This window comes from Ailuropoda melanoleuca, chromosome 16 (genome assembly GCF_002007445.2).
Source record: "Ailuropoda melanoleuca isolate Jingjing chromosome 16, ASM200744v2, whole genome shotgun sequence".
Taxonomy (NCBI): Eukaryota; Metazoa; Chordata; class Mammalia; order Carnivora; family Ursidae; genus Ailuropoda; species Ailuropoda melanoleuca.
The window spans coordinates 77,803,541-77,823,226 of record NC_048233.1 but is presented as its reverse complement, the minus strand read 5'-3'; the positions used below and the strand labels follow the sequence as shown (position 1 = coordinate 77,823,226).

Genomic DNA, 19,686 nt, shown 5'->3' with positions numbered 1-19,686 from the left:
GGAAGGTGCCCAATCTCTCTATATTTTGGTTTCCTCCTTTGAAAATAATAATAATAATACTTATGTCACAGGATTGTTATGAAAATTAAATGTATATATAATTATATGTATAATATATAAAATTTATAAAATATATCATATATAAATACATAAAAATTACACACAGAGGCACACTCCTACACAAAGTGCTGGGAACAATATGAGTGACCCTAAATAAGTGTCTGTGAATATTATTGTTAGTGAAGACAGTGATGTTCTTTTATTTATTTATAGAGGGAAACTGAGGGAATTACTTAAGGTCGAGGAGACTTAGTTTCCTCATCTGTTTAAATGATCATGTTAAATTAGATGACCTCAGATGTTTAGATTGAGGATGATTCAAATAATAAGTTGTAAGGCCTTGAGAAATTGAAAGCAAGGGTTAGTGTTGGTAGGGTTGTTGAGAAATTGCCTTGTACATAATTGGTAGGAATATAACATGGCATAGCTGCTGTGGAAAACATTATAGAGGTTCCTCAGAAAATGAAAATAGAACTACCATATAAATCTCACTTCTGGATATATATCCAAAGAATTGAAATCAAGATCTAGAAGAGATATCTGCGTCTTCATGTTCCTTACGTCATTATTCCCAGTAATCACAATGTGGAAGCAACTTAAAGGTCCATTGATAGGCGATGAATAAAGAAAATGCAGCATACACCTACAATAGAATATCATTCAACCTTGAAAAAAAGAAAATTCTGCCATATGTGATAACATGAGGACATTATGCTAAGTGAAACNGTCATTATTCCCAGTAACCACAATGTGGAAGCAACTTAAAGGTCCATTGATAGGTGATGAATAAAGAAAATGCAGCATACACCTACAAAGGATATCATTCAACCTTGAAAAAAAGAAAATTCTGCCATATGTGATAACATGAGGACATTATGCTAAGTGAAACAAGCCAGCTATAGAAGGATGAATATGCATTATTCTAAGTAGAATGAGGCATCTAACAAAGGCTCATAGAAAGAGAATGGTGGTTGCCAGGGACTGGGGGGTGGAGGAAATGAGAGTTCTTTGTCAATGGATAGAAAAGGTCCATAACGTAAGATGACTAAGTTCTAGATCTCTGCTGTACATTTTGTCTATACTTAACAGTGCTGTATTGTGCACTTAAAAAAATTGTCAATGGGCTTGATCTCACATGAAATGTTCTTATCATGATTAAGAAAAGAGAGAAAACTGAAAAAAAAAGTGTGGTTTATCAGATGACAAGGAGTGAGACAATATACATTTTTCCAGGTTTCAGAGGAAATCTGACAAAGAATTGAAAAACGCTCGTTGTATGTATCAGTAGAATAATAAACAGACAAACGATAAAGAACTGGCTTCAGTGGTGGAGGAAAAGCTGGTTTGGAAAGGACAAAAGTTGGGAGAAACTGGAAGCAGTAGACAAATTTTCCAGGAATTTTTGCTTCTGCTATGAGTTTTGTTTTACACACACACATATCTAGCAATATATGAGATATATTAGACTTGAAAATGGTTTTCTAGTTTGAAATTTGGTGAGAACCTATGTTTACCATTAATAAAAAACACATTTCCCTTCTTGTATAGATTCACCAAGGTAGAATCTGAAACTGTCTTTCAAGTATGATTTTGGAAAAATTTTGGCTTAATTTATTTTTTGTTTCCTCTGATTTTTTAAGCAAACATCTTCTGAACACTTATGACTTACCATAGAGTTTACTGAGTACTTCACTTACATTAATTTGTTTAATACTCACAAAATCATAAAAGATGTATCATTATTATATGATTTTACAATTGAGGCTTAAAAAGAATATGGCCATTGTCCAAGGTCTCATAAGATAGTTACTCAGGGCTTAAGTATTGGTCTTTTACTTTCATAAAACTTGAATTTTTATTCAAATGAACCAAGGTTCACAGTATTTTCATGTTGTTTCTAGTAGTATAGTCTACTTTTGCCTTTATGGAAATTGTCTGATTGCTATAATTGAAGTATGGTTCCTTCAGGAATACAGATCATTAAAAGATTTTTTAACCTCCCCAATATAATTTGTCCACCTCACCTTAATTTGAGAAAAATAAGAAAGGAAATGTTACAACTTTCAGACGTTTCCAAAGGTTCAAATTTAATCCCAAAGGGATCTAGGAACTAATAAATCACCCAACTTCAGAATGAGCTCACCGGGATCTAGGATCATTGCCTAGCAGGTGAGTCATGGAGTTTGGGTATGGAGTGAATCACCAATGCTCTACCCATAGCCAGGCTCCCCATTCGAAACCTCTCCCCTTGGTGAGTGGTGGTATTCGATGACATCTGTCTGGTTTTAAAGATAATACCAATAACATCCTAATTGCATTTCTTAGTTTCATACTCCTTATTGTCACACTCTTTGCTTTTCAGTACTTTCTAAAGGATGCCTGCTTCTTTCTTCATCTCCAGTTCCTCGTCCATCTCTCCCTCCCTCCCTCTTTTCTCTGCCTGTTTCTCTCTCTCTCACACACACACATTCCTTCAGTGACCTCATATTGAGTTAGCTAGATAATCTAGAATCACCCTCTGTGTGACAGTAGTACCCGCAAAAGCTAGTTGTTATTATATGGCCAACGGAGGAGAAATACCAAGGCAGGTGGGTTTTTCTGTCTAAAATTCTCTTATGTGAATGGGCGACCAAGAATCGTTCTATACTTAAGTGCTGGTAACAGTGTTTTTCTATCCTTAGCCTTTGAAAACACCAAATGTACTGTAAAAATGCTCCTCTTAAATGAAGAATGGGTACTCACTGTAATTTTTGAATCCTGAAATAAAATAGAAATCCACTGGATTTCATTTTCCTAATTTTGCTTCTCAGAAGAGTGTTTGGCCTCAAGAAGGGTTTTAAGGCAATCAGACTCACACCCATGCTTTCTAAGCCTTTCTCATGCCATGTCATGTCACTGGTATGTGTTTTGGGATACACAGAGGGAGCGTCGGATGGCTGAGGAAGTCACAATGTCTTGCCTAAGTTCATGTGGATGGTAATATGATAATTCTAAATGCAAATATAAGTCTATAATTTAAAAATATATGTGAGGATGACAATCATTGGCACCTAATGTGGGGTTTTTTCTGTGCCAGTTTAATGATCATTATTAGTGATGGACCATCCCAAAGATATGTTCTTATAGATCAAGGATTTTTTTGGTAACTACAATGGATTAGTGTTTTACTTTGAATAAAAATCCAAGCAAATGTTTTGTCATATTGATATTGAAAGCTTTAGACTTTCTATTAGATTTTCTTTAATTGGGCTACTCTTCACTTTTTTCAGTTTGTTGAATGAAGACTGACTTGTTCTAAAAAGAACCGTGCCCTTTCTGTATAACTAGTTTTTAAATGTTTTATTTGAATAAAAGGCCATCACTCAGTTCTAAAATTTTTGCACTAACACTCACAATAATATTAAGAGTAATGCAAATAAAAATAGTTGGCATTTTTAAAGTGTTCAGCACTGTTTGGCCTAATTCCGTGTGGTTAGCATTTATCAACTCATTTAATATTCTTATCGATACTAAGAAATAAGACACACACATCGACGTTTAATATGTGAAAATCAGAATTTAGAAACTACAGAAATTAAATGGTCTTTAACCTATTTTACCTTCCAACAGGATAATTTAAACATGTACAAAGTTAAAATTCCTTAAAAACATAGTTTACTTAAAACAATTCAATTGTTCTAGAGGCACAGGATTTTCAGGAATGTATCTAGAATGTAAATGTTCTGATAAACTTAATGTTTTTGAAACATTTTTGAAATGCTTACTTCTAATTCTCTCACATTCTCTCAATTACATTTCTTACTTATATATTAGTTAAGAGGAACCCATTTTTTCTACATTTTTTTTTGACCTCACCAAAGTTTGTATTAGAAAGTAATCTATAAAGAAGAACCACTAGTGATTTTACACTTACTGGCTCTTTTCCTCCTCAGGCCTTCTTTTTTGGCACTTAATTTGGTCATTAAACAATTAAACTAAGCATAGGGTGTTGGTATTCTATTATGTAAGTAATCACCCAGACTGAGGACTATTAGAGATAACTTTTCTTAAAAGTCTCAATTTAGGGTTGCCTGGGTGTCTCAGTCGGTTAAGGCTCAGGTCATTATCCAGGGTTGGGGAATCCAGTCCCGCCTTGGGCTCTCCGCTCAGTGGGTAACATGCTTCTCCCTCTCCCTCTGTCTACTTGTGCTCTTTCTCTCTGTCAAATAAATAAATAAATAAATAAATAAATCTTGAAAAAGAAGTCTCCATTTATTTTTTAAAATTTTTAAAGATTTTATTTATTTGAGAGAAAGCACAAGGGGGGGTGGGGGTGGGGAAGAGGGAGAGGGAGAAGTGGACTCCCCACTGAGCAGGGAGCCTGATCCCAGGATCCCGGGATCATGACCTAAGCTGAAGGCAGATGCTTAATCCACTGAGCCACCCAGGGACCCTTTAAAAGTCTCAATTTGTCAATGAGAAGATTGTGTCTCCAGTTGCTACGGCCTTTCCTTAGGTTGTCAACCAAGGCAGTTTTGTGATAGCAAATGGGAACCAGCGACATCAAAGTGTTGAAGTGAAATATGGTTAAGCTTTATGGAAACAGTTAAGAACCTGACTTTTCAGGGAGATGGGAAATTCTCAGAAATATTTGAAGCTAACTTCACTGGTAGGGAAACGGATGATAAAGACAGAAGGTCCTCAGCTCTATATGTGGTGACCTTTCTCTTTACTTTTTTCTCCAGAGTGTATGACTAACAGGGGAGATAAATTTTCTGTGCCAGACTAAGGCTCACATATCTTTCTAATTATTTCTTTAGCTTGTGAAAAATTTAGCTTCAATCTAATTTTAAGTGACATTTTTGTGAATCACCATTCAGTGTTTTAAAAATCCCAAGGTTGTATAACTGTAATTGAAAATATAAGATAGCCATTAAAAAAATGAAGTTTTACAGTCGGACAAAAGTGAACTCAAATCTTGTTTTTCCCCCCAATTATTAGATACATGTTGTGTTAACGAATTACATAAACTGTTAAGAATTTTTTGGTTTTTAGATAATTGTCTCAAGTAGGGTGCTAGGAAAATTAACTGAGCAATTAATTAAAGTAACTAATTTAAAGCACTTCTGTAAGCACCTGACACATGGAAAAGCATTCAATAGAAAAACAAACAGTGGGGCACCTGGGTGGCTCAGTTGTCATCTGCCTTCAACTCAGGTCATGATCCCAGGGTCCTGGGATGGAGTCCTACATCAGACTCCCTGCTCAGAGGGGAGTCTGCTTGTCCCTCTCCCACTCCCCCTGCTTGTGTTCCCTCTCTCGCAGTCTCTCTCTCTGTCAAATAAATAAAGAAATTCTTAAAAAAAAAAAAAAAAAGACAAACAGCATAGATTTCACTCATATGTGGAATTTAAGAAACAAAACAAAGGGAAAAAGAGACAAACCAAAAAGCAGACCCTTTAACTACGGAAAGCAAAATGGTGGTTACCAGAGGTGATGTGGGTGGGGGATGGTGAAATAGGTAATGGGGATTAAACAAAAAAAATCAATGTTGGCTCTATTTTTACTTTGAAAAGTTTCAAACTAGTTAAACTCATTATTTATTTGTCCATTCATTGCTAAATATGACAAAAGTAGCTTAATTCTTTTTTTCAAGGGAAAAAAGATGCTTATTTTTATAGCAGGAATGTAAGAACTTGAACAATTCAATTTAAAATATGTTCACAAACAGGGGATGCAAAAGGAAATTTAAAAGAACTGAATTGTTTGAAAGATCACAATAAAATAATTTCTTAGCTTTTACATCTTCATTTTGTTGATTTTGAAATGAAGCATGTCATGTTGCCAACTATTTCCTAAAACCTAATACCTAATAAAAGGGATCACTGATGTAATAACAATTTTAATAATGAAGTCTAATAGGTAACACTTATGAAATGCTTGCTATGTGTTGGGAACCGTGCAATAACCCCCCCTTTTCTTAAAGATTATTTATTTATTTATTTGAGAGAGAGAGACACCAGGAGCAGGGGGAGGGGCAGAGGGAGAGGGACAAGCAGACTCCCTGCTTAGGGGAGCCTGACAAGGGACTGGATCCCAGGATTCCAAGACCATAACTTGAGCCAAAGTCGGATGCTTAATCAACTGAGCCACCCAGGCGCCCCCGTGCAACACCTTTCATATTTAAAATCTTATTTAATCCTCACAAGCAGTCCTAGAGAAAAGAACTATTACTACCTTCTGCACTTGGAAAACCAAGATATGGAAATGTAAAATAATTTACCAATAGCAACACCTCTTGGAAAAGCTAAGATTGTTACCAAACTTATGGGAATGAAGAGTCCACACTCCTAACTATACACTTAATATCACCTAGGCAGTAATTATAATCATGTATGTAAAGTGACTCCACTGAAATAAACTGATACAAAATCAATGTCAAGGTAACTTGGTTGGTGCTATCTCTTAGCTGAATGCCGAAAGTGGAGTATTAGGGATATTATCCATAGTGTTAAAGTAAAAAATCCTTGCTATTCAACATTGACATTATTTGCAGATTATTTATAGAGCAACTTGAAATACAAGATACCAGATATTGATCTATTTCAGTACAACCCAAATTTTTCAATATGACACAGAATTCTCATAAAGCCACTATTCCCACATACTCTGTTCCTTTGATTTTGGAGAGGATGTCATGGTCAAGCAGGTTAAGAATCTCTCTCTGTCTCCCCCCTCCCCTCCCTCTGGCTCTCTGGCTCTCACTCTCTCACTTTCTCTATTTTTCTCTCTCCTTTTACAATTCAATAATTTAAAACTTACAAAATACCGTTCATGTGGAAATCACAGAATGGAATAGGGGGTAAGACATCTGATTGAATTTGAGCCCAGGAAGTGAGGAATTCAAATCTACCATTTATCAGCATGGTAACTCTAGGTAAGACACAGCTCAAAGTCCTCCGATTCTTTCCTGTTCAATGATTTTTAAGTTATTTGGCAGGCAAACACAACTTTCCTATAATTCTTTTCAGTGCATTTTTTACCTCCTGATTTCTCAAGCTGTAGATCAGCAGGTTTAACGTGGGAATCACTACCACGTAAAACACCGAAGCAAATTTATCTGTGTTCAGAGAATGGCTTGACTTGGGCAGTAGGTACATAAAAATGATTGTCCCATAAAATATTGTGATGGAGGTGAGGTGGGAAGTGCATGTAGAAAAGGCTTTCTGTCTTCCTTCAGTAGAATGGATCCTCAGGATGGCAAAGAAGATGAAGATATAAGAAATTATTACAAGCAGTAGAGAGCAGAGGGTATTGAACCCAGCGATGATGAACAACATCAGCTCTTTGGTGTGAGTGTCAGAGCAGGCTAGAGCAATCAAGGGAATATCATCACAGTAAAAGTGGTTGACCACGTTGGAGCTGCAAAAAGGCAAGAGGAATGTTGCCACTGTCTGTATGAGACCCACTGTGAATCCGTACGTGTATGTGCTAGCAATCATTCCATGACAGAGCTTTCTAGGCATGAGAATGGCATAGAGTAGAGGGTTGCAGATGGCTACATACCGATCGTAGGCCATGATCGCGAGCAAATACAGTTCACAAACTACAAATGTGATGAAGAAGCAAACCTGAATGGCGCATGCATAAAATGCTATACTTTTAACATCACACAGGAAATTCACCAAGGTGTTTGGGGTGACGGATGAAGTAAAAGAAAAATCAACAAAAGCCAGATGGCTGAGAAAAAAATACATGGGTGTGTGAAGCTGAGGGCTGACGTGGATGAGCACCATCAAACCGAGATTACCCAAGACACTAGCTAAGTAGATGAGTAGGAATATGCCAAAGAGAAAGACTTGAAGCTCTGGATTATCAGTGAGTCCCAAGAGGATGAACTCAGAGACTACTGAATGATTGCCTCTGGCCATGGAATAGACTTCAAAGACTTTTTATGTTTGAAGACCCTCCAGAGTGTATGTTCTGAATATGCTCGTCTCCATTGGCAATAATCAAGCAGATGTTAGGAGCTGGTTCTGACCACCATGATCTTATGTTGAACACATTCACAGGAGAATCCTCATGTTAGTTCTGGCTTCAGAATGAAGTGATTTGTTCTAGGCAGCAATTCCAAAAGATGAAAATCTGGGGATTTGTAAACAGAGTAAGATGGTATTTTATTTAAATTTAACATAACTGAATAATCTCTGTCATAACTATTTTTAGTAAAAGAAAATAAAGATTGAGCGTTATGTGAACACAGATAAAATATTTTTTAAATTGATGAAATATTTTAAACAAAATTATACTAATTCCTTTGAAATTTTTATTTGAAAGGAAACAAAAATTAAAAAAAATCAATGCCAGAAAAGATAATATGAAAAATCATAAACAAAATTTTGAATACTGATATCTGTATCTAATATAGATATAGTGATATCTATGTCTGATATTAATAATATTTTATAGTTTTTTGAAAGATTTTATTTATTTATTTGACAGAAAGAGAGAGAAAAAGCACAAGGAGGGGGAGTGGCAGGCAGAGGGAGAGGGAGAAGTGGGCTCCCCGCTGAGCAGGGTGTCTGACTTGAGGCTCCATCCCAGAACTCTGGGATCATGACCTGAGCCAAAGGTGGATGCTTAATTGACTGAGCCACCCAGGTGTCCCTGTATAATTTTTGGTTTATGTTATTTTCTTATTTACTATGATTTCTAGTTTTCCTTCAATGTTATGTAGTATTTGTAAATTAAAGGGTGAAAAAAAAAAAAACCCTTAGAAATAGAATCATCGAACTTTACATCGGAAACCGGGGATGTACTGTATGGTGACTAACATAATATAATAAAAAATCATTAAAAAAATAAGTAAAAAAAAAAGAAATATGGATAGTCTTGCTTTTATTAAAATAAACATTAACAACATTAAACTATATTAAGTAGTTCAGAAAACACATTTATCATATATCTTCAAACACCCAAAAGCACAGCGGATGAAAAAAATTCTAGAATAAGTTTTTATAAATACAAACCAGTTTCTAACTAATTAAAAGGGAGCAGCTTTTATGATCTTGAGCAGAAGAGGGAGATAAATTTGATTTTCTTTTTCACTATTTCATCTCAGATTATCTTTATACCTATCCTCTATATTGGCAATATAGCTATCATCTTCATTTTCAGATATGGAAACAGAGTGTAAGAGCTTAAACACTCTTCATGGTTCATAATTAGCTAGGGTAAAGCAGATACTCTTGCTAACTGGTCCTTGGTTCCCTAGCCTCAATTCATAAAGAAATGATCTTTCAGAGAGGCCAGAATTTCCCAGTTAACCAGAGATCAAGGCAAGTTTGGAAAGGGATTTATCAGTTTGCCCATGTCAGGCATTTAGAATAGTGCCCATCTTATACTACGTTAAATAAGTACATTTTAACTGTAATAGTATTAACGATATTCAGACTGAGCCTTACTCTGTGGATAGCTGTGTGCAATCCCCTCATGCTGATGACTGCAGGAGGTTACTATTATTACTATTATTATTATTATTAAGAGAAAGATAACGCGTGCTCCTCAGGGTGGGGTGGGGGTGTAGGGGAGGTAGAGGGAAAGAAAGAGAATATTAAGCAGGATCCATGCCCAGCTCAGAGCCCAACACAGGGCTTGATCTCATGACCTGAGCCGAAATCAAGAGTCCCACGCTTAACCAACTGAGCCACGCAGGAGCCCCAGGTAGTTATTCTTTTGACAGTGCTTTGAAGTGTTCTTGCATCACCTCACAAGCTGTGATCTCAAATCTTTGCCTTTCCTGGCTCTTATTCTTTCTAGTACTGATAGTTTCCTGATGTGTTGGAGGCTGTGTAAATCTTACTCTGATATTATAAAAGTCTCCAACATCTTCAATCATTTTCTTTTCCTTTCCTTAAACTGAAATTTGGGTCCCCCTTGAAAACCTCCTTCTTTCCAGGTCACTTCTCCACAAACCGTTCCATATGAATGAAACTCTCCATATATTTCAAATCGGGCAGGTAAGATAAGTCATTGTTCATGTTTGGAGCAGTGTCCTTATTTATGGTTACATCTTGCACTTGTGTTAGCTGCCCCGATGTTCAAAGCTCATACCCATATTTGCTGTTGTCATCTATATGTCCAGTTTCTACTTCCTTATTCCTTGAAGACTCTGGCCCTAAAATCACTCTCTTCCTCTGCCACAAAGTTGTCATCAGTGCCCATACACCCCACATATTTAATAATATGGCTTCTCAGATTTTTGATCTTGATATCAGTGACCCCACCATCATTCCACTTGAGCTTCCTGCTCCCATGGTTCCATTTTGAAAATTGTTTTATCTGGAAATAAATTAAATGCTAAATAACCAAAATTAAAAAAAAAAATCTTACGATCACAACATTCTACCCTTTTCTTTTCACCTCAGTTGTGACACTACAACTTTTCCTTTATGGATGTGTGTCACTATTCCTTTAACTTCACTCATTGTCCTGGATCTATTGGCATCTCCTTTATTCAACTCCTACCCCACAGGTTGTGTTATAGAATGTGATGTGTTATAGAACGACTCTTTCCAGCTTCCAAATTTTCTGGCCCTATTTCCTCTCAGATATACCAAAACTTGAGTATTTTGAAATATTCCTGTCTTTTGCAATTGTTCCTAAACTACCAAGAACACCATGTAGACAAAAGTGAATTATTACAAATGTATTACATTTAACATCAAGTAGTCACTTACTTGGCCTGCTTTTTTGCAAAACACTGTTTGTCTCTCAGTCTGCATACAGTCATTTCACACCCTTTGGATGCCTTCCCCACCCCCCTCCATCCCACCCCCTTACTCCCAGTAGTCCTTAACAGTTCTGACTTCACAGGAAGACTTAGGGTCATAAAATGGAACATTTCTCAACTTCCTGTCACCATTTGTGCAAAACTACCTGCTTCCACATCTAGTCTTTCCACTCTTTTAGGGAGTGGGGTGTGTATTCTTTTTCAAATATCTTAACTTTTATTTTGGTTCCCAAACTTTTTTGTCTTCTGTTTCTTCTTCCTCTACCAATTCATTCAGTCTTTCCCACCAATCTAAAAATATATGTTAAAAAAAAAACCCTCACCAGTGACTTCTGACTTCTTTTCCTTTACCCTCCATGAAGCTCAGCTCTTTATCCCTTCAGTACCAAACATCCTGGAAAAGTCATTACTTCGTCCTTCAGGCAGATATCTCAATCTATTGTATTCTGAAATCTGTTCTCAGCGTAATTGCAGTGCAATTACTCATTTCAAGTTCACCAACACGCTCCTTATTCCCAAAGACAGTGAGGGTTTCTTTTATGATGTCTCTGTAGCATTAGACACCACTGACATCATCGTTTTGTTTCTGAGTCGCTAAAATCTTTGGGTTTTCCTATCTTTCCGTGCACTTTTATTCCTTGGTGGCTCTGCTTCCTTTGTTTATGCTTTAAATAGACTATTACCTTATGGTTCTTCCCTCAGCCAACTCATACTATTTTCACACATTTCTCTTGAGAGCACTCATCTAATGCTATAAGGAAAATTGTCACATTTATATGCTGGTGATGCAAAAATTGAAATTTCTAGGCCAGATTTCTCCTCTGAACTCCAGGTACATATATTTAATAGGTTCCCAGACAACTTCGTTTAGGTATTCCCAATGCGCCTAAATTTAACATGTTCAAAAGAAAATTCAGCAATCCAAGAACCACCCTATCCTGTTCATACACATGTATTTTCTACCTCAGTGAATGGTACTGTTTGTCAACCAGTTATCCACATAAGAAACCAAGAAAACATTTTTCATATTTCTTTTTAACTTCCACCAATACACAGTGCATTATTGAACACTATTAATTATTTAACTTATTTTAAAAAAATCTGTCTAGTTCTAACACCGCCTATATTCTTTTATTTATCGAGGACTCTATCAAAACTTTCTGGATTATTTCCCTCTAACATTTATTTTATCCACCAGTTTTGCACTCTTTCTATGCATATAGTAGTGCCTTGAGTGTAATTTCTGACGTAATCTCCATGCTCCAGCCATGTTGCAGACTATTTGTTTCTCAGATGTGACCATGGATTTTGTACACATTTGGGCCAGAAAACTCTTCCCTTTATTTTAACCTCTTCTATTTGGCTACTATTTTTCTATTTATCCTTCAGACTTCAGGTGAAATTTCCCCTTTCTAGATGTGTTTCATTACCTCTCAAGTGTTTAATCCAACAATTGAGTCACCTTTTAATTTGTTTGTAACCTACTCTAAATTTCAAATTCTTGGCAAACAAAGATAGTTTTATATTTCCCCCTTTTTTTCCTTCAATACCTCATAGGACTCAACAATTCATAGATGGTCCCAAAGATAGTTTTATATTTCCCCCCTTTTTTCCTCCAATACCTCCTAGGACTCAACAATTCATAGATGGTCCCAATACAATAGTAGAAAATGGAAAAAAAAAATACAAAGTTTGTGATACTTCAAACCCTTTTTATTACCTCAATTACCTTGATTTTTCCCCCCACTACATGCTGCCTTTGAGCAATCCACAGTATAACCAAAGAGTCCAACTTATCTTGAGACAAATTCTGTGAATATTTAAACATTACTAAAGTATGGGGACTCTATCTTGTACTATTTGTTGATCCCTGTAGAACATTTTCTTTGTGTTACATCATTTTAAGCAATTTCTGGAAAAACAGAACAAAACAGGTAATGCTTTTTCATGAGCATGAGCAATTATGTTACGGTTAATCTTTTGAGATCCTATTTGCTTAACAGCCAAAGAGCAATCATTTGAAATTTCAGATTACTGTGCTGAGCCCAAGTATAATAAAGAACTAATAACTAGCACAAAGATTATGTTAACACATGGGAAAATGTGATCACAAAATATTTAATTATATTTTATTTAGTTCTTTTCTTTTAGTATGGATTTTATCAAAGTTTGGATTTTAGCATGAGGTAACAGTATGCATTTGATCAAACTTCATTAGCCTGCTGTTGCAGTTTGCAAGGCTACCAAGTATTGATTTAGATTGCACCAAAGATCCAACCTTACATGGGAAAGTCAGTATCTATTGAGCTGTAGGCAAATAATAATTAACCATGAATTTCTTATTGACCTGGAGGTCCATTTAACTTAATCTCAGAAAATTGTTTGAAAGTTCTTGTCAAAGAGGAACATGACTTACAATGAACTTCACTTTGTCTTCACTTTTGGAAAGCATTTAAGGCCTGCTAACCACAGAGAAATGACCCCCCCTCCTCAAACTCTTTAGCTGACTCTGTTCCTCCCCATTCCACATACACATGTATGTATAGAGTGATACATAGAAAGATACATGGACAGAAAATTCATAGACAATTCCTTATTTTTACAAAAGAAAAAAAGAACATTTAAGTCTTATTGAATGTGGATATTTTATCCTAGGAACACTGTTTTTCTGAGTTTTTATAACACCATTCTGCCTAACAGAATTAAAACAACAACAAAAAATCTAAAACCTAAATTATACAGAAGCCACCATATTTTTTGCATTTTAATTTTCTGCATTTTATTTTTATTTTGCATGTTTTTGCATTTTTAAAAACTAATCTGTAAGGATTATACTAAGTGTAGCTTTCCTCAGAGACTTGAAAAACATCCATCAGCATGTGTGCAGCCATGGCCCTTTGAGAATATGTTCATACTTTGTTTTATATCAGAGGGGAAGAGAGGAAAAAATGAAACAAGACAAAACCAGAGAGGGAGACAAACCATAAGAGACTCTCAATCTTAGGAAACAAACTGAGAGTTGCTGGAAGGGAGGGAGGAGCGGGATGGGGTAACTGGGTGATGGACATTGGGGAAGGTATGTTGTAATGAGCACTGGGTATCATATAAGACTGATGAATCACAGACCTGTACCCCTGAAACAAATAATACATTATATGTTAATAAAAAAATAAACTAAAAAAGATATTTTTAACTTTTTCCTTCTGTCAAAATCATAAAGTCTAATTTTAGGATTTATTCTTAAAACTAATTTAATCTTTTTTTTGAGAGGGATTGGGCAGCAGAGGCAGAAGAAGGGAGAGAAACCTTGTTTGTTTGTTTGTTTCATTGTCTTTATTTTATTTTTTAATTTTTTATTACGTTCAGTTAGCCACTGTATAGTATATCATTAGTTTTTGATATGGTATTCAATGATTCATTAGTTACGTATAACACCCAGTGCTCATCACAACATGTGCCCTCCTTAATACCCATCACCCTGTTGCCCCATCCACTCATCTTCCTCCTCTCTGAAACCCTCAGTTTTCTTCCCAGGGTCCATGTCTCTCATGGTTCATCTCCCTCTCTGATTTCTCCCTCTTCAGATTTCTCTCCCTTCCCCGATGGTCCTCCATGCTATTTCTTATCTTCCACATATGAGTGAAGCCATATGATAATTGTCTTTCTCTGCTTGACTTATTTCACTTAGCATAATCACCTCCAGTTCCACCTATGTTGATGCAAGTGGCAGGTATTCATCCTTTCTGATGGCTGAGTAATATTCCATTGTATATATGTACCAGATCTTCTTTATCCATTTAGTGGTTGAAGGCCATCTTGGCTCCTTTCACAATTTGGTTATTGTGGACATTTCTGCTATGAGCATTGGGGTGCATGTGCCCCTTCTTTTCACTACATCTGTATCTTTGGGGTAAATACCTGGTAGTGCAATTGCTGGGTCATAGGGTAGCTCTATTTTTAGAGGTCCTGAGGAATCTCCATACTGTTTTTCAGAGTGGTTGTACCAGTTTGCATTCCCACCAACAGGGTAAGAGGGTTCCCCTTTCTCCACATCCTCACCAACATTTGTTGTTTCCTGTTTTGTTAATTTTTGCCATTGTAACTGGTGTAAGGTGATATCTCATAGTGGTTTTGATTTGTTTTTCCTTGATGCCAAGTGATGTGGAGCATTTTTTCATGTGTCTGTTAGCCATTTGTATGTCTTTCTTGGAGAAGTGTCTGTTCATGTCTTCTGTGGATATTTTGACTGGGTTATTTGTTTATTGAGTGTTGAGTTTGAGAAGTTCTTTATAGATCTTGGATATCAGGAAGGGAGAGAATCTTAACAGGCTTCATGAGGAATGACCAACATCAAGCCTGACTTAAGGCTCCATCTCACAACCCTGAGATCAGGACCTGAGCAGAAATCAAGAGTTGGACGCCTAACTGACTGAGCCACCCAGGCAACTCAGAACTAGTTTAATCTTTAAAAAAATGCTATTCTTGGGCACCTGGGTGGCTCAGTTGGTTAAGTGTCTGCCTTTGGCTCAGGTGGTGATCCCAGGGTCCTGGGATTGGGTCCATGTCAGGATCCTTACCCTGTGGGGAGCCTGCTTCTCCCTCTGCCACTGTCTTCCTCTCTCTCTCTCACTGTCTCTTATGAATAAATAAACAAAACCTTTAAAAAAATTTAAAAATTGCAATTCTTTTTGTGTTTACTAATGTTTCAAAATCTATTGCAATATAAAGAAAACCCCAAAGCCTAGTGGCCTAAAGCAACCATGATTTATCATCTCTCATGATTCTGTGGACTAACTGGACAATCCTTCTTCATGTGGTGGCAGTTGGGCAGTAGGACTGATGTATGGTAAGATAATCTTGATCACAACTGATACTTGGTGAGGGTGACAGCTGGAATACTTTCTTTTATGCAAGTGACATTTCCAGGTGTCTAGCTTGGGCATCCATAAATATGGTGGTCGGGTTCTAACATTTAGCACTCCCATGGAGATAAAGAGTCAAACCTTAGAAATTACAGTGTAACATCACTTTTTAGCATTTTATTTTATAAAGCAAGTCACAGGGCCAGAGTCCATAAGAAAGGTAACTCTACAATTGTGTGAATATAGACTTAGGAATTTGTGTGGCCTATTTGGTAGTAATCCACCACAACTATGATCTTCCCAAATCTGCCTAAAGGCACTTAAACAAAGCAAACATAGAAAAGATATGACACATTGAATCATTAGTCAATGTCTGAGAGTATTAAAACCATGAATTTTGAATTCAGAAATATTTGGCCCCCCTTCCTAACTTTGCCACATACAAGCTGTGTGTTCTTGAGCAAGTCACTTATTATCTTTAAAATTCAATTATTTATAAAATGGGGATAATGCACACACAAACTTAATACAATTATTTAACCTGAGAAAATGCATCTGCTAATATGGAACAATGAAGAATTTGCTTACCCTTAGTTTCTCTACCAAAAAAGAAAAAGATATATAAATTACTTCAGGGCAGACTTCTTCAAGGATATGTAAACTCTTTACTTTCAAAATTTGTGCATGTACCTGGAAGATGTTATGCTAAGTGCAATAAGTCAGACGCAGAAAGACAAATACTGCATGGTCTAACTTATATGTGAAATCCAAACTTTTAGCAAGAGAAAATGGAATGGTTGGCAGGAGCTGGAGGTGGAAGAAGAAATGGGGGAAATGCTGATAAAAAGTTTTAGTTACGCAAGATGAATATGTTCTGGAGATACAGTGTACAGCAATGGGACTATAGTCAACAGTATTGTAGTGCATACTTGCAATTTGCTAAGAAGGTAGAAGCGTTCTTATGACAGAAAGAAAGGAAGGACCCAGCGATTGTGTTCATTGGTCTTTAACCAAAGGAGCTGAGAACTTATATCCACACAGAAGCTGGCACACTGATGGTTATAGCTGTTTTATTCATAATTGCCAAAACTTGAAAGCAGCTAAGATGTCATTTAGTAGGTGAATGAATCAATAACATATAGCACATTCAGACAGTAGAATGTTTCAGTACTAAAAAGAAATGAGCTATCAAGCCATGAAAAGACAGGGAGGAAACTTACGTTATCACCAAGTGAAAAAACCCAATCCGAAAAGGCCACATACTTTATGATTCTAACTCTATGATATTCTAGAAAAGAATGGAGACAATAAAAAGATCAGCAGTTGCCAGGTGTGGGAGAGGTGGAGGACAGGCGAATAAGTAAAGCACAGAGGATTTTTAGGGCAACAAAAATACTCTGTATAATATAATGATGGATATAAGTCATTGTACCTCTGTCCCAACCCATACAACGCACGACACCAAGAGGGAATGCAAGGTGAATTATGGACTTTGGATAATTATGATATTTTAATATAGTTTCATCCACTGCGACAAATGTACCTTTCTGGTGAGGAATGTTGATAATGGTGTGTGTGTGGGAGGGCTATGCTGGTGTGTCAGTAAGCATCTGTGAGAAATTTCTGTACCTTTCTTCCAATTTTGTGGTAAACCTAAAACTGCTCTACAAAAATAAAATCTTTTTAAAAATGCTCAACCATATCAATAAGGACATTTAAAATAAAGAACAAGGTCAATTTTCAGGCATTTTTCAACCAAAACCCTTCAAACAAGCACCTTGCTATCTTTTACTTCAGTTCAACTATGGAAGAAAATTAGACCTGGTATTTTTAATAACGCTTACATAGTTGATGTCTCACAAGACCACCTAAAATTCTCAACATCACAATGAAATAAGATAAAGTTATGCTTTTAAGTTGCTTTGTTCATCATCTCTATTACTGAAGCATCTCATGGAAAAACAGAATGGATGGTTTTTGTCTCTTTTTTACAATTCAATAATTAAACAAATAAGCATTTTTAAAATACTACAAACATGTAAGCAAAACCGAGAAAATAACTGTTTTTTCAAGGAGATGAGACTGAGCTTCAGAAGACAAAGATTTCTACACTTACTGGCACTGTACCATGTACGAGCCTTCATTTAAAATTTCCTAATATGAGAAACAAACTGAGGGCCTCAGAGGGGAGGGGGAGTGGGGGAATGGGATAGACTGGTGATGGGTAGTAAGGAGGGCACGTATTGCATGGTGCACTGGGTGTTATACGCAACTAAAGAATCATCGAACTTTACATCAGAAACCAGGGATGTACTGTATGGTGACTAACATAATAAAAAAACATTAAAATAAAAAAAAATAAAAGTTCCTAATATCCAGCATTTCTTTAGGAAAAACACAACCCATTATCGATTACTAGAATGCGCTTTTTCAAAAATTTTCTTGAAAGCATTTTTTACCTCCTGATTCCTCAAGCTGTAGATTAAAGGATTTAACATGGGAATCACCACTGCGTAGAACACTGAGGCAAACTTGTCTTTTTCCAGGGAGTGGCTTGACTTGGGGCGCAGGTACATAAAACTGAGGGTCCCGTAATACACGGTAATCGAAAACAGGTGCGAAGCACAGGTAGAAAAGGCTTTTCGTCTTCCTGTAGCAGAACGGATCTTTAAGATGGCGAAGACAATGAGCACATAGGATAGGAGAACAACAAGAAGAGAACAGAACACATTGAACCCAGCAATGATGAGCAACATCAACTCTTTGACTTGGGTGTCTGAGCAGGCCAGAGCAATCAGGGGAACATCATCGCAGTAGAACTGGTTGACCACATTAGAGTCACAGAAATACATGTGGAATGTAGCCACTGCTTGTATGAGCCCCACAGAGAATCCATAAATATAAGAGCTAGTGACCAATTGGATGCAGAGTTTCCTGGGCATGAGAATGACGTACAGTAAAGGGTTGCAGATGGCCACATACCGATCATAGGCCATGACGGAGAGCATTAATAATTCCCAAACCGAAAATGTGATAAAGCAACACACTTGAACGGCACATGCATAAAATGGCATACTTTTAATTTCACGTAAAGCGTTCACAAGGGTGTTCGGAGTGATGGCGGAAGTACCATAAAAATCAACAAAAGCCAGATGACGGAGGAAAAAATACATGGGTGTGTGAAGTTGAGGACTGATTTGGATGAGCACAATCAAACCAAGATTACCCAAGACAGTAACTAAGTAAATCAATAGGAATACACAAAAGAGAATGGCCTGAAGCTCAGGGTTATCTGTGAGGCCCAGGAGAATAAACTCAGTGACTGCTGAATGATTGCCTTTTGCCATGAAATAGATGAACCATAAACAATAAGAGACAAATCTACAATTAACTCTCTAGGGCACACACTCTGAATAAACTTCACTGTGTAAGGAATAATCAATTCAATGTGAGAAGATAGCCCTGGCAGCCAGGGTGTTACGTTAAATTCAGCCAAAGCAGAATCTTGATAAGCACTCTGAATTATGGGTGGATTTCACTTATGCTTTCAGCGTGAAAGGATTTTGGTCCAGGCCGAAATTCCATGATTTAAATTACATTAGGGATCTGTAGAAGAAGAAAGAGAGTATTTCAATTAAAATTTTATAATCAATACAATATCAAAGTCTGTGTTGTACTTTTCTTTAAATATAAAGAAATAAAAATGAACTTTAAGAATGTAAGTGGCTTTGACAGCATATATCAAATGATTTCTTAAGTTGTATCTCATAAAATTATTACAATTTCATCATTTCATAAGAATATTAAAAGTTACTGAAATCAATTGTAGAAAATATAAAAGTCAAAATCAAAATATTAGTACTATTTTTACGCATCCTGCTTGGTATAATTTTATAATTCTCTTCTTTTTATTTATCTCCACGTTGTTGTTTTTTTTCAATACCACATATTGTATCGATATTAAGGAAAAATAGGACTGTGATTTTTCTGCCT

General features: G+C 36.4%; 2 protein-coding genes across 3 annotated transcripts; both read right to left on the bottom strand.

The window, feature by feature from the left end:
* Positions 1-2,080: 2,080 nt before the first annotated feature.
* Positions 2,081-7,970, bottom strand: LOC100470545 (olfactory receptor 5AL1). 2 transcript variants are annotated; one of them, XM_002926886.2, is made up of 2 exons: positions 7,051-7,970; positions 2,081-2,120 (listed from the first exon to the last, which is right to left on the bottom strand). In XM_002926886.2, the coding sequence occupies exons 1-2, from the start codon at positions 7,968-7,970 to the stop codon at positions 2,081-2,083; spliced, it is 960 nt and encodes a 319-aa protein (XP_002926932.2). The 2 variants fall into 2 exon arrangements, with proteins under 2 accessions (XP_002926932.2, XP_034500503.1); XM_034644612.1 differs by lacking the exon at positions 2,081-2,120 and having other exon boundaries at positions 7,029-7,970.
* A 10,128-nt stretch (positions 7,971-18,098) lies between these two features.
* LOC100470294 (olfactory receptor 5AL1) lies at positions 18,099-19,049 on the bottom strand. Its single transcript, XM_011234352.1, has one exon. It carries the CDS (start codon positions 19,038-19,040, stop codon positions 18,099-18,101), a length of 942 nt encoding a protein of 313 aa, XP_011232654.1. The 5' UTR covers positions 19,041-19,049.
* Positions 19,050-19,686: the final 637 nt, after the last annotated feature.

Excerpts from the sequence above, each read along its gene's own strand:
- LOC100470294 (XM_011234352.1), bottom strand. The coding sequence starts at position 19,040 with ATGGCAAAAGGCAATCATTCAGCAGTCACTGAGTTTATTCTCCTGGGC.
- LOC100470545 (XM_002926886.2), bottom strand. The coding sequence starts at position 7,970 with ATGGCCAGAGGCAATCATTCAGTAGTCTCTGAGTTCATCCTCTTGGGA. Across the intron at positions 2,121-7,050 it reads CTGAAAAGAATTATAGGAAA|TTGTAACATTTCCTTTCTTA; the intron begins GTTGTGTTTGCC and ends AACGTCTGAAAG.